Source organism: Lontra canadensis, unplaced genomic scaffold (genome assembly GCF_010015895.1).
Source record: "Lontra canadensis isolate GAN:19392208 unplaced genomic scaffold, GSC_riverotter_1.0 scaffold92, whole genome shotgun sequence".
Taxonomy (NCBI): Eukaryota; Metazoa; Chordata; class Mammalia; order Carnivora; family Mustelidae; genus Lontra; species Lontra canadensis.
This window is the reverse complement of record NW_022631086.1, coordinates 1,282,645-1,294,356: the sequence shown is the minus strand read 5'-3', so window position 1 is coordinate 1,294,356 and position 11,712 is coordinate 1,282,645. Positions and strand designations below refer to the sequence as shown.

At 42.9% G+C, this 11,712-nt stretch overlaps 1 protein-coding gene across 1 annotated transcript in view; it reads right to left on the bottom strand.

The window, feature by feature from the left end:
• Positions 1-1,862: 1,862 nt before the first annotated feature.
• CCDC170 (coiled-coil domain containing 170) overlaps positions 1,863-11,712 on the bottom strand; it is an 80,613-nt gene continuing 70,763 nt past the window's right edge. The window contains exons 10-11 of the mRNA XM_032836365.1: positions 4,510-4,746; positions 1,863-2,342 (exon numbers count right to left, since the gene is read on the bottom strand). Of these exons, the coding sequence (XP_032692256.1) occupies positions 2,142-2,342; positions 4,510-4,746 (438 nt within the window). The 3' untranslated portion in view covers positions 1,863-2,141. The remainder of the gene's footprint in view (positions 2,343-4,509; positions 4,747-11,712) is intronic.

Sequence of the window (11,712 nt, the reverse complement as noted above, 5' to 3'; positions counted from 1 at the left end):
GACAGAGAGGCAAGCACAGAGAGAGGAGGAAGCAGGCTCCCTGCTGAGGAGAGAGCCCAATGCAGGGCTTGATCCCATGACCCTGGGACCATGACCCGAGCTGAAGGCAGAGGCTTCAAAACCCATTGAGCCACCCAGGCGCCCCGGGAAATAGCTTTATTTAGGGATTTCAATTTGTCCAAATGACAAATAGTTAACATACCTATGGGTGATATACATAGACAGACTTCTTTTTCTTATGCCGTGTAGTCTTTCCACCAGAAATGGAAACATATTATTAGACCAGTTTATGTTTTTAAAGTGATGTTAAAAGTATCTCTGAATAGTGTCGAAAGTGAAATTTACAGAGAAAATAAGTGCCGTTCATTAAAGATTGTACTTGGAGAAGGAAAACAGAGGGAAGGTATAAAAACAATCCCTCCATCTCTAAACACCTCCATCTTCCCACGGATGAAAGAGAGCCGCTCAGCAAGTTCTCTAGAGACCAAACCAGTAAAGTCACCTCCTTCTTTCTGGGTGAGTGTGGGTCTGGAGCCATAGCCACTGAATCTTTGGATCGTGTGTGATGGGGAGAGCGGTTCAGGGGGTGTCTCCAGAGATCACAGGCCTTCCACTGGGAAAATACAAGCCCCCATCTCCTGTCTGTTGAACCCCCAGTTCATGTCCTTACTCTTGGCTCTGCAGGTGTTCTTATTAGGTCACAAATGCTATTTCATACTGTCCTTGCACGTAAAGGAGAAAGCGAGGCAACACTGACCCCATCCCCAAGGGGACATCCTGGGTCACTCCCTCTGTGTGATCTGTCAACGAGCCTCTAAATGTTAAACTCATTTCCTTTCCTCTAAAATTTACTTTTTCTCTTAATGTTTGGGGATAGTCTATTCCCCCCCCTTTAATTAGACACCAATGTTTTTTTCAGAGACTATTTAAAAATTCAAAAATAAGATTCAAAATAAAAATAAGATTCAAGGGGTACCTGGGTGGCTCAGTGGGTTAAAGCCTCTGCCTTCAGCTCAGGTCATGATCCCAGGGTCCTGGGATTGAGCCCCGCATCAGGCTCTCTGCTCAGTGGGGAGCCAGCTTCCTCCTCTCTCCCTGCCTGCCTCTCTGCCTACTTGTGATCTCTGTCAAATAAATAAATAAAATCGTTCAAAAAAAATAAGATTCAAAAATAAGATGCTCGCCCAAAGAACTAAAAGTTTCTCTCAATAAAGTTAAGAATATGGTTTCCTGAAAAACACTTGTGAAGTAGAAATTTAAAAAGACGGCAGAAAGTGATGGAAATTCATAATAAAACCCCCATTCTAAAAAAGTCCTCTTGCTGTCAGTACATGTGATATATTGGTGAATAAACCTGGGCAGGATTTCTTCATTTTATAGGTTTCGCATTAAAGGTTTCATTTTTAAAGGACTGAGATCAACCCAGTTCAAACATGAAAAATGCCACCAAATATGATCTGGCAGCAACATTTAAAACCGGTAGGTTTCTTACAGGACCTCAGACCTATGTGTTTTATCCAAATAATTAGGTGTAATGCTTTTTAAAGAAATCATATGCGTGACATTCATGAATCTCAATCACTTTGTGGACTTGATTTAATGTATGAATGTTTGTCTTCCTTTACGGGGGCAATTTTCACCACGATAACAGGAGAAACTGGAGGAGGGCGGAGTAGCAGAAGGCACAGCCTTTGATCTGGGACCAACATGGTCAGAATGCTGGTTCAATCACTAACCAATTGCAATCTTGGGTAGGTAACACCCTCTCTGAGCCCCAGACAGGTCACAAAATAAATCATTAAAGCTTCTCCACACAGCTACGATGAAAATTAAATGGGATAATAAAGCCCCCAGCTCATAAAAGGAATCCCACAAATGTTAATCCCCTGCCGCCATTGTGCATTCTAGATATGCAATCTACTAGAATTCTTCTGGGTCCCAAAGTGCTAGCAAATAAAATAATGTGTGCTCTTAACCTACAGCTGGCACCTCTAAGATCATTTTTTGCAAATGGGATTCTGGCTTGATCATCAAAGTATATGGTATTCACACACTGACCAAATTTCAAAGGTTTGGGGAATTTGTGAAATTGACCATTGGGTTCCATCTCTTATCTCCACCTCCCCCAAAAGAGATGGTATTCAATGAAGGAGTTTTAAGCAGTTCTGTGGGTGCCTATCGCCCCCTGGAATCATATCTTTGAGACAGGCACAGGTGACAAAGTGATGCTGATGTGAATGGATCAGTCTTTCAAGGCATTTGATGATTTCATAGTCAGGAAGTGCAAGACTGGTCACGTTCAAGCCCAGCATCTGGGAAACCACCTCCCTGAAGTCCACCAGCTGTAATATCAAACACACAGAAGGGTGAGAACACAATGTATCAACTACTGCTGGTCCAAATGCAACCAAACAAACCAACCCATTGAAAGCCTAGGTGTGCATGAGGTAAGCAAATTACTTAACTATCTTTAACCTCAGTTCTCTCATTTATAAAATAGGAAGGTGTCATCTATTAAATTACCTCTAAAATACTTTCATCCCCAACTTTTGGTGATTTCATAACCTCTTTTTTGATAAGCCAATTAGTGTGGCATTGGCTACCAAGTCAAGAATCTCGGTTAGGCAACCATGAACGGGACCCTGACCTAAGACTCCATATTCTCACTTCCTGGTGGGAATAACCATACACCTCCTTCCCAGGGCTATTCTGAAATTTGGATCCAATGAAACAATGACTGTGTATGTGTTCTATACAATAAGAAGTGCTTTACAAAAGTGTAGTTGTGTCCATGGGTGGTAAATCCTTATCCACTGGAATTTCAACTGGGCATGGAATCTTTTTTTTTTTAAGATTTTATTTATTTATTTGAGAGTATGTGAGAGCTGGGCGGGGGGCAAAGAGAGAGGGAAAGAGAATCTCAAGCAGACCCCATGCTGATCACGGAAGCCAATGTGGGGCTTAATCTCATGACCCTGAGATCATGACTTGAGCCAAAACCAAGAGTTGGGGTCTTACCTGACTGAGCCACCCAGGTGCCCTGGGCAAGAAACCTCTTAAACTAAAGGAAGAACAACGGGCAAGAAAGTATGAGCTGGGGGGTGCCTGTGTGGTTCAGTGAGTTAAAGCCTCTGCCTTCGGCTCAGGTCATGATCCCGGGGTCCTGGGATGGAGCCCCGCATTGGGCTCTCTGCTCAGCAGGGAGCCTGCTTCTCCCCTCCCTCTCTGCCTGCCTCTCTGCCTACTTGTGATCTCTGTCAGGTAAATAAATAAAATCTTAAAAAAAAAAAAAGAAAGAAAATATGAGCAGAGAAAAAAAGAAGGACTACTAAGTAATGACCAGATCACATCACATATCAGCCTCCTTCACAACCCGTAACATTAGACTCTCTGGGACTACCCTTCATCCATCACAAAAGGAAAAATGGAGAGGTGGGGAAATTGGAGACAATGGATGAAAATGTGCCTCATATTCCATAAATTCTCGTACACTGTGTACACTGTGATTCTGTGCTAGAGCAGAGCAGATTAAGTCAGGGCTATCTGGTCAACCCCTTGATGCAGTACCTTCCATTTTGGAAAGATGTGATCCAACAGACATTGCCTCCAGGAAAAGTGCCTTCCAAACATTCTCACCATGTCTTCATTCACTTCCCAACCTCCTTCCCATGCTGAGTCCAATCTAGGGGAACATAACACTCTCTCTAGCCTAGAATCCCTGATGAAGAAGTTCCCCCTCAAAATTGTCTCCCCTTTCACATATGGCGGAAGCTCTTCATTCCTGAGAGGTTTCTCTCTGAGAACACACACTTTATAGTTTGGCCTTCCTCAACATTGCCTGACACATGAGCCAAAGCAGAGGCAGCCAAAGAGAGGAAAAGAAAATATATCCTAGGATCAGAGTCCACTCTCTGCCCTTTTGAGCTTCAGAAAGAGAAGGAGATAAAAGCCAAACGCAATGGGGGTCAGGCTGCCCGGGACAGTTTCTTTATGCCTGACCTCCTGATGTGCTCACCAGATAAAACTCTCCTCCTCGCAACCAGCCAGCAAGTGAGTACTGTTTATGGCTTACATCTGGGTGAGACTGGCCATCGAGTCTGGGTGCCACTGTTTGAGAGTTGGGACTGTTTCCTGCCACTGATCTCTGATGGAGATAAGCTCTCCCTCCTGAGGCTGAAGCCTGGGCTGATGCAAACTTCAGAGGCAATCAGAGAACATAATCAAAACCTCTCCACAACCAGAAACTGGCTTTCCACAGCCTTTCCACTGCTTTGATGAGAATGTCTTTTTCTTTCCTACAATTCATGCCATGAAACTGTGGATTATTTTTCTTAGCAGAGTAAATCATAATGGTTATTTTAATGCCAGGAAGATGCTAGAGGGCAAGCAGATACATTGGAACGATAAAGAAAACCTTGTAGATTGTTTTTGAAGAAATGTAAAAATAATTATCAAGCTTTTGAATTGTCCTTTTTCCTAAACAAGATTTCACCCCAGATTTCTACCCACCTGCTTTTCTCTCATTTCTGCTTCTTCCAGAGACTTCTTTAGCATCTTCGTTTCACTGGTTACCACTTCCATCATACTCCTGGCCCTCTCCTTATCCTCCTGAGCCTCGTGCTCTGCGGTATCCAGTTCCGACTTGACAGACATTAGCTTTTTCTCAGCTTTCTCCTTCATCTTCTCAAGTTTGTCTCTGGACTTACTTAGGTCTTCAATAATTTTGGTCTGTTCCAAAGCTTTAATCTACAAAGTCAAGGGAACGCTAATAATTTCTATCGTATTTGTTTTTGGAAAATTGTATCAACAAGATAAAACTAGAAGTCAATAAATTCACTTAATAACTTTTTTCTAAATAAAGAATGGAATCCATCCCAGTTATACAGACTTTGCTAAACACACATGCCGGACAAACATGTCTTAAGGCAGTTACAGCTTATAAACATATCAGAGGACCATTATTTAGAAAATCAATGAGACAAAAGGTAGATAGCATGATTCTGGGGTTAAATATTCAAATAAAGTCTGCTGGTACTTACTCACAGACTCTAATATACTCCATAGGCAAAAGCAACTTGCACTTTGGGATTTATGAAAGGGTCATCCCCAGCATAGAAACACTAGGATAAGTAAAATATCTCCTCTGCTAGTGGTCTATAACAAGGAAGCCCACCTAAAATCCCCTCAGTGAGTCTTCATTACTACTGTAAGGAAAATCTGGAACAGCAATATTTCAGAACTAATGCCTTCGGACTTGACCAATGAATATGGGAGGCATGAGGTGGCCACAGCATCCCACTGCAAATAAGAGGGAAGGTGTGGGGGGTGCCTCTCTCTTGGAAGCTGTCCCAGGAGCTTAAAGCCAACACAGAGAGCATTCTGGAGCATGAGGCACATTTTCTTTATTACCTTAGTATTTAAAATTTTGCCAGATCTGCTTACAAAAAAGAATTTGAACAAAATGTTGAAATTCTGATCAATACCATAACATGGATGAACTTTGGACATTACAACAGATAAAATAAGCCAGACACAAAGGGACAGATATTGTATAATTCTATTTATATGAGGTACGTGGATAGACTAATTCATAGAGAGAAAATGTGGAACAGAATTCCATCGCCAGGGGAGGAATGGGGAGTTATTTAGTGGGCACTGAGTTTCAGTTTGGGAGGATAAAAAGTTCTGGAAATGGATGGTGGTGATGGTTGCACAACACTGTGGATGTATTTAATGCCACTGAATTGTGCACTTAAAAATGGTTCAAATGATAACTTTTATGTTATGGATATTTTACCACATTTTTTAAAAAGAATTGGAGGTAGTTTTACATATCCGACACAAAATTTTTAACAGCAACCATTACAAATAAGTATGAATGAGCTACCATTCAGCATCCACGGGGATGGCTGCAGTTAAAAAGAGAGACAGCAGCAAGTGTTGGCAAGGGTGTGGAGAAATTGGAACCCTCACATACTGCTGGTGGAAAGGCAAAGTGGTACAGCTGTGGGAAACAGTTTTTCCAGTTTTCAAAATATTAAACACAGAGTTAACTCATGAGCCAGCAATTCCACTCCTAGGTTTATATATTCAAGAGAATTAAAAACTTCTGTCACATAAAACCTGTCCACAAATGTTCACAGCAGCACTATTGATAATCGCCGAAAAGTAACAACAACCCAAATATCCATCAACGGGTGAGTAGATAAATAAAATGTTGTACATCCATGCAAAGGAATGTTATTCACCAGTAAGAAGGAATGAAGCACGGATACATCCTATGGATGAACCTCGAAAACCTTTTGCTAAGGGGGAGAAGCCAGTCATGAGAGACCTCTTAGCGTATTATTCCATTCATATGAAAGATCCAGAAAAGGCCAGGGACGAGTGGGAGGGGAGACTGCAGGATAACTGCCAACGGGTTGTTTTCAGGGTTGATGAAAATATTCTGAAATTAGATAACGGAAATTTGCTTTCATCTACTATAACACACACGACTTCTTAAGAAATTTAGTTTCTGTTCCCAGAGAGAGGAGGCTGATGGCAGCCATGCCTGGACAAGTTCAAAGCTTTGAACTGCCTCCATGAAGGAGAAAGGAAATCCTCGGGAAACTGACAGCTGTTGTGGGACTTGCAATGGGGAAGGCATAAAAACCACCACTGCAGCTTGAGAAATCCACAGGCGATACCATGCCAACTATGGTGGAGGGAAGGAATTCAGAGTCAGTTTTTGAGCCAATGAAATGGCACTAGAAAACCAAGTTTCTACCACCCACTAAGTGCAGGTCTGCAGAGGCTGACCTTGGAGATCATGCACGGATTCCAAGTTACGAAAACCCACGTGATCAATACAACGTGCATCCTACTCATAAACGTTTTTGAACATATATGTATATGTATTTGTAAATTAGATCAGCAGGGGTGCCTGGGTGGCTCAGTGTGTTAAGCCTCTGCCTTCTGCTCAGGTCATGATCTCAGGGTCCTAGGATCGAGCCCCGTCGGGCTCTCTGGTGAGTGGCGTGCTTGCTTCCCTCTCTCGCTCTGCCTGCCTACTTGTGATCTATCTCTCTATCTATCTATCTCTCTCTGTCAAATAAATAAATACATCTTTTTAAAAAAATAAATAAATAAATTAGATCAGCTACTGCTCTAAATAATGTAGTCAGTCGACTATCAAATAAATATGTTACAAATTGGGGGACACTGCATGACTGAAATCTTTATCAATTTTAAAACAAAGTTATCTCCTTTTAAAACAAAGAGATTCCCCTCATGTGCAAACCATCACACGCTACAGAGAGACTATGTGGCCAAGTGGAAATTTGCTGGGATTGGGATACTGAATTCAAAAGCTTGTATTAAAGGATATGTTCAGCCTTTCTGCTCAGATTAGAAAAGCATTTACAGTGGGCTATCTACCAAAAGTGACGGAACACAGCTTGGAGAGCTAGAAGTCCATAAATCAGGTCCTAATGAGGAGAACTCATAGCCAAAAATTTCTGAAAAATACGAGACTTTATCACAATCCTAAAGGCTGCCTCAAATCTTGTCATCAGGGAGCAAAGGCAAGTCATGGAGCTCTGAGCCAAGCCACCAGAACAAAACTAAAAGCCAGGGGATGACAGAGACCTCGCGCTCCTAAATCAAACCCAACAACCGAGATTCCGGGAAGTGGGGTGTGGCTAAGCTGGTTTCTTAATCCTCCAGAAGGAGCTTCCCAGATCCAGCCCAGAGTTCAACAAGAGCCTGTGTCCCTAATGGTCTTCCAGTGGGGCAGAACTGGTCATCAACAAGACCTATGTGCCACCCAGACCCCAGGGGGATGGAGAAGGCTCCAAGGGGGCTTTACGTCCGGGGAACACTCTGTCTAGTGTCAGCCTCCTTGAGAGAAAAAATGTCAAAATCCAGTGAACAGTTCTCTCTCATGTTAAACAAGCCCAAGGCTCTGAAAGAGATGGTGATGGAATTTTAAATCTGATGGGTCAAATCCCCCAGAGGATCTAAATTCTCTAGCTGGAGGGCTTTCAAGAAGCCGCATTGAAAATGCAACCCCGTGGGAGCTCAGCTCTATACACAGGCACCCTGAAAACCGGGAACCGCAAAGAGGAAGAGCATCCCCGTGGCCCAAAGACAGGCTGCGCCCTTACTAAAGAGAACCACAAGGATTTCAGCAGAGGGAAATTGAAGCAGAAAACAGAAGGTGTTCGACTCGGCAGTCTGAGCACACCTCCACTCCCACCGCTCTACAGCCCAAGAAGTCCTTCCTTGTAGGTTCTGCTCGCGGCACACATTCAAAGTAGGGAGAGTTCAAACCCAATTCCAATCTACTACTGGAGATCCACTGAGCCCAAGATGGTAGGTTACAAGAAATATATATAAAGAAAGGCTGCACTGACAGGGTTGGAGAAAGTTCTAGAGTAGAGAAGGAGCATGGGGAGCAGCTGTCTTGCATGGGAGATGATCAAGAGAGGTAGTAAGAGGAAGAGACCTTTGCTGCTGGCTAAAGGATATTATTCCCCTTTAGTGTTTCCGTGAGAGGCTAAATGAAGGTAACAATGGTTTTTCAGGTTTTGGTTGTCTGACTACTGATTTGGGGGCACAGCTCCCTACTAAAATTGGGCCACATGGTACAGATGAAAAGCCGATACCTCTCCACCCAATATCTATTCTTTCTTTTGTTCTTACTGCCCACAATAGATCCATTTCTCAAGCTGACTTCATCTAAGGGAGGCCTAGGGACTAAGTTCTGGCCAACAGAGATACAAAGCATTGCATTGTTCCTGGAAAGTGGCCTATAGGTTGTCCTCCTGGCTTTCCTCCTCGCTGGTGGCTGGAATGAGGCCAGAGCCCCAGCAGCTAGCTTGTGTTAGGAAGCAGCATTGAGGATGAAAGCTCTTGCCAGAACACTGCGGCAGAAAGAACAAGCCAGGGCCGCCGATGACCGCAGAGCCATTCTGCTAAGCATGGCAGGCCTTCTTTTCCATGAGAAAGGGCTCTTCTGTGTAAGCCACTGTTATTATAGGGATGTTCCAATATATTTCACTGAAGCTAATCATAACTGACACAGGTTAGGAAGCAACTGGTGTTACAGGAGTTACACAAAGCATTTTCTGGGTCCCCTGGAGTTCTGCCACATGATTTCAGTGCCTGCACTTGCATTTGCACAAAAACCTATGTTTGTGCCAATTAGTAGTACTACTTTAATTATTCTAAGTTAATGAGAAAAGAGCAATGGTGGACTTATTACATAAATAATGTGTTCCTGCCAAGGGAAGGCCAAACCATGTCACTGTGCGTATACAAACAGCACATCTGCAGCTTTCAGTTAAAACACGGGCTAGACTAAATGCTCTGTCCTTAGACCACAGGCACGCGAGACTTCAGAAGAACCCAGGCCACAAGCAATGGATACTACACATTCTAATTAATGGTGATTGTAGTGAAATAATATAATCCAGCACATTGAATTAATATCATTAATGTTTTCAATTCAACTTTTACACTCCACTTTGCTTTCTAATTGGTCTAATTTTACAATGGTAAAAATGTAGCAAGATTGGGGCGCCTGTGTGGCTCAGTCAGTTGGGCTGACTCTGGGTTTTGGCTTGGGTCATCATCTCAGGATTGTGGGATCGTGCCCACACCACCACCCCCCCACCGTCAGGCTCCACACTCAGCAAGGAATCTGCTTGAGATTCTCTCCCTGCCCCTTTCCCTCCCCTCTGCTCCTCCCCCCACACTCATGTCCTCTCTCTCTCTCTCTCAAATAAATAAATAAAATCTTAAAAATGGTGAAAAAAATCTGTTAACCACTTTTTTTAAAATGTAGCAAGATTAAGAAATTTTTATGCAGTGTTAAGTTTATATATATTGTATACATGAAAGCAATATTATAATAAAATTATTTTGACTCAATACAGGGAGGGGAATCTGTAAAAGAATATTTTTCTTTCCAAAAGAGATTTTCTACAGTAATCATGTTTGCCTGCCAACTTAAAATTTAATAGTTTTCTGAAAAGGTCTACATATTCCTGGTTGAGAATTCACAGGGAAATGTACTGCATAAGTCGTAAAAAGGAAGGCTGGAATAAACTAGGAGTCAAGGTCTTCAAGCATGGTTTTGCAACAGACAGAGAAATGCGCTCAAACACTCCACACAAATCTTCCTAACAGCCTTGCTCATAATAGCCAAAAAGTGAAAACAATCATAATGTCCATCACATTTTGAATGCATACACAGTGGGTGGTGGGTCCCAACGGTGGAATATTATTTGGCATACGAAGGAATTGTAATGGTTAATATTATGCATCACCTGGGCTGGCCCACAAGCCAGATACTTGGTGCAACACTGGGAGGACACTGGGAGGGTGTCCTGGGGAGAGATTAATATTGAAATGAGTGAACTTTCAGTAAAGTAGATTTCCCTTCCATAGCGTGTGGTCTTCATGCAGTCCGTTGAAACCCTGCACAGAACAAAAGTGACTCTCCCTGAGCTAAGAGGGAATTCTACCAGAATCCAACCTTTACACTTGAACTGCAACACCAGCTCTTCCTGCCAGCCTATCCTGCAGATTTTGAACTTGCCAAATTCCATAATCACATGAGCCAATTCTTTAAAATCAATCTCCCTGTAGCTCTCCCTCCATCCCTCCTTCTATGATGTTATACACACACACACACACACACATACACACACACACACACACACACACATATAGATCTTGCTCCTCTGGAATACTTGGATAAATATATTTCATATATATATATATCATATGTATTTCATGTATGTATTTCATACATATATATGAGAGATAGAGGATATAAATAAAGAGAAAGACAGAGAAATGCTACTAGTTCATACATATCCTATTAGTTCTGTGTGTATATAACAGAGAGAGAGAGGGAGGGAGACAGACATACCCTATTAGCTCTGCTTCTCCGGAGAGCTCTAATTTAGGAATGAAGTGCTAACACGTGCACAAGACAGATGAACGCTGGGAACAGACTAAGGGAAAGAAGCCAGAGGCAAAAGGCCACATATTGTATGATTCCATTTATATGAAGTGCTCAGCAGAGGCAAATCCATAGAGACTGAATATAATTTAGTGGTTTCCAGAGGCTGGGTCAGGGGGAAATAGGGAGTAAAGGCAGTAGGTATGGGATTTGGGTGGGAGGGTGGGTGGGGGGTATGACAAATGATTTAGAATTAGGAAGCAGAGATGCCTGAACAACCCCATCAGTGTATTAAAACCAGCGAACTGTGGGGGCGCCTGGGGGGCTCAGTCGGTTAAGCAGCTGCCTTCAGTTCAGGTCATAATCTCAGAGTCCTGGGATCAGGCCCCACATCGGGCTCCCTGCTCAGTGGGGAGCCTGCTTCTCCCTCTCCCTCTTCCCCTGCTCCTGTTCTCTCTCTCTAATAAATGAATAAACTCTTCAAAAAAAAAAAAAAAAGAAGCCAGTGAATTGTACACTTTAAAAAGGTGAATTTTGGGACACCTGGGTGGCTTAGTCAGTTAAGCATCTGCCTTCAGCTCAGGTCATGACCCCAGGGTCCTGGGATCAAGCCCTACGTCAGACTCCCTGCTTGGCGGGGAGCCTGCCTCTCCCTCTGCCTGCCATTCCCCCTGCTTGTGCTCTTTCTCTCTCTCTCTTTCTCTAATGATCTCTCTCTCTCTAATGCTCTCTCTCTCTCAAATAAAATCTTTAAAATA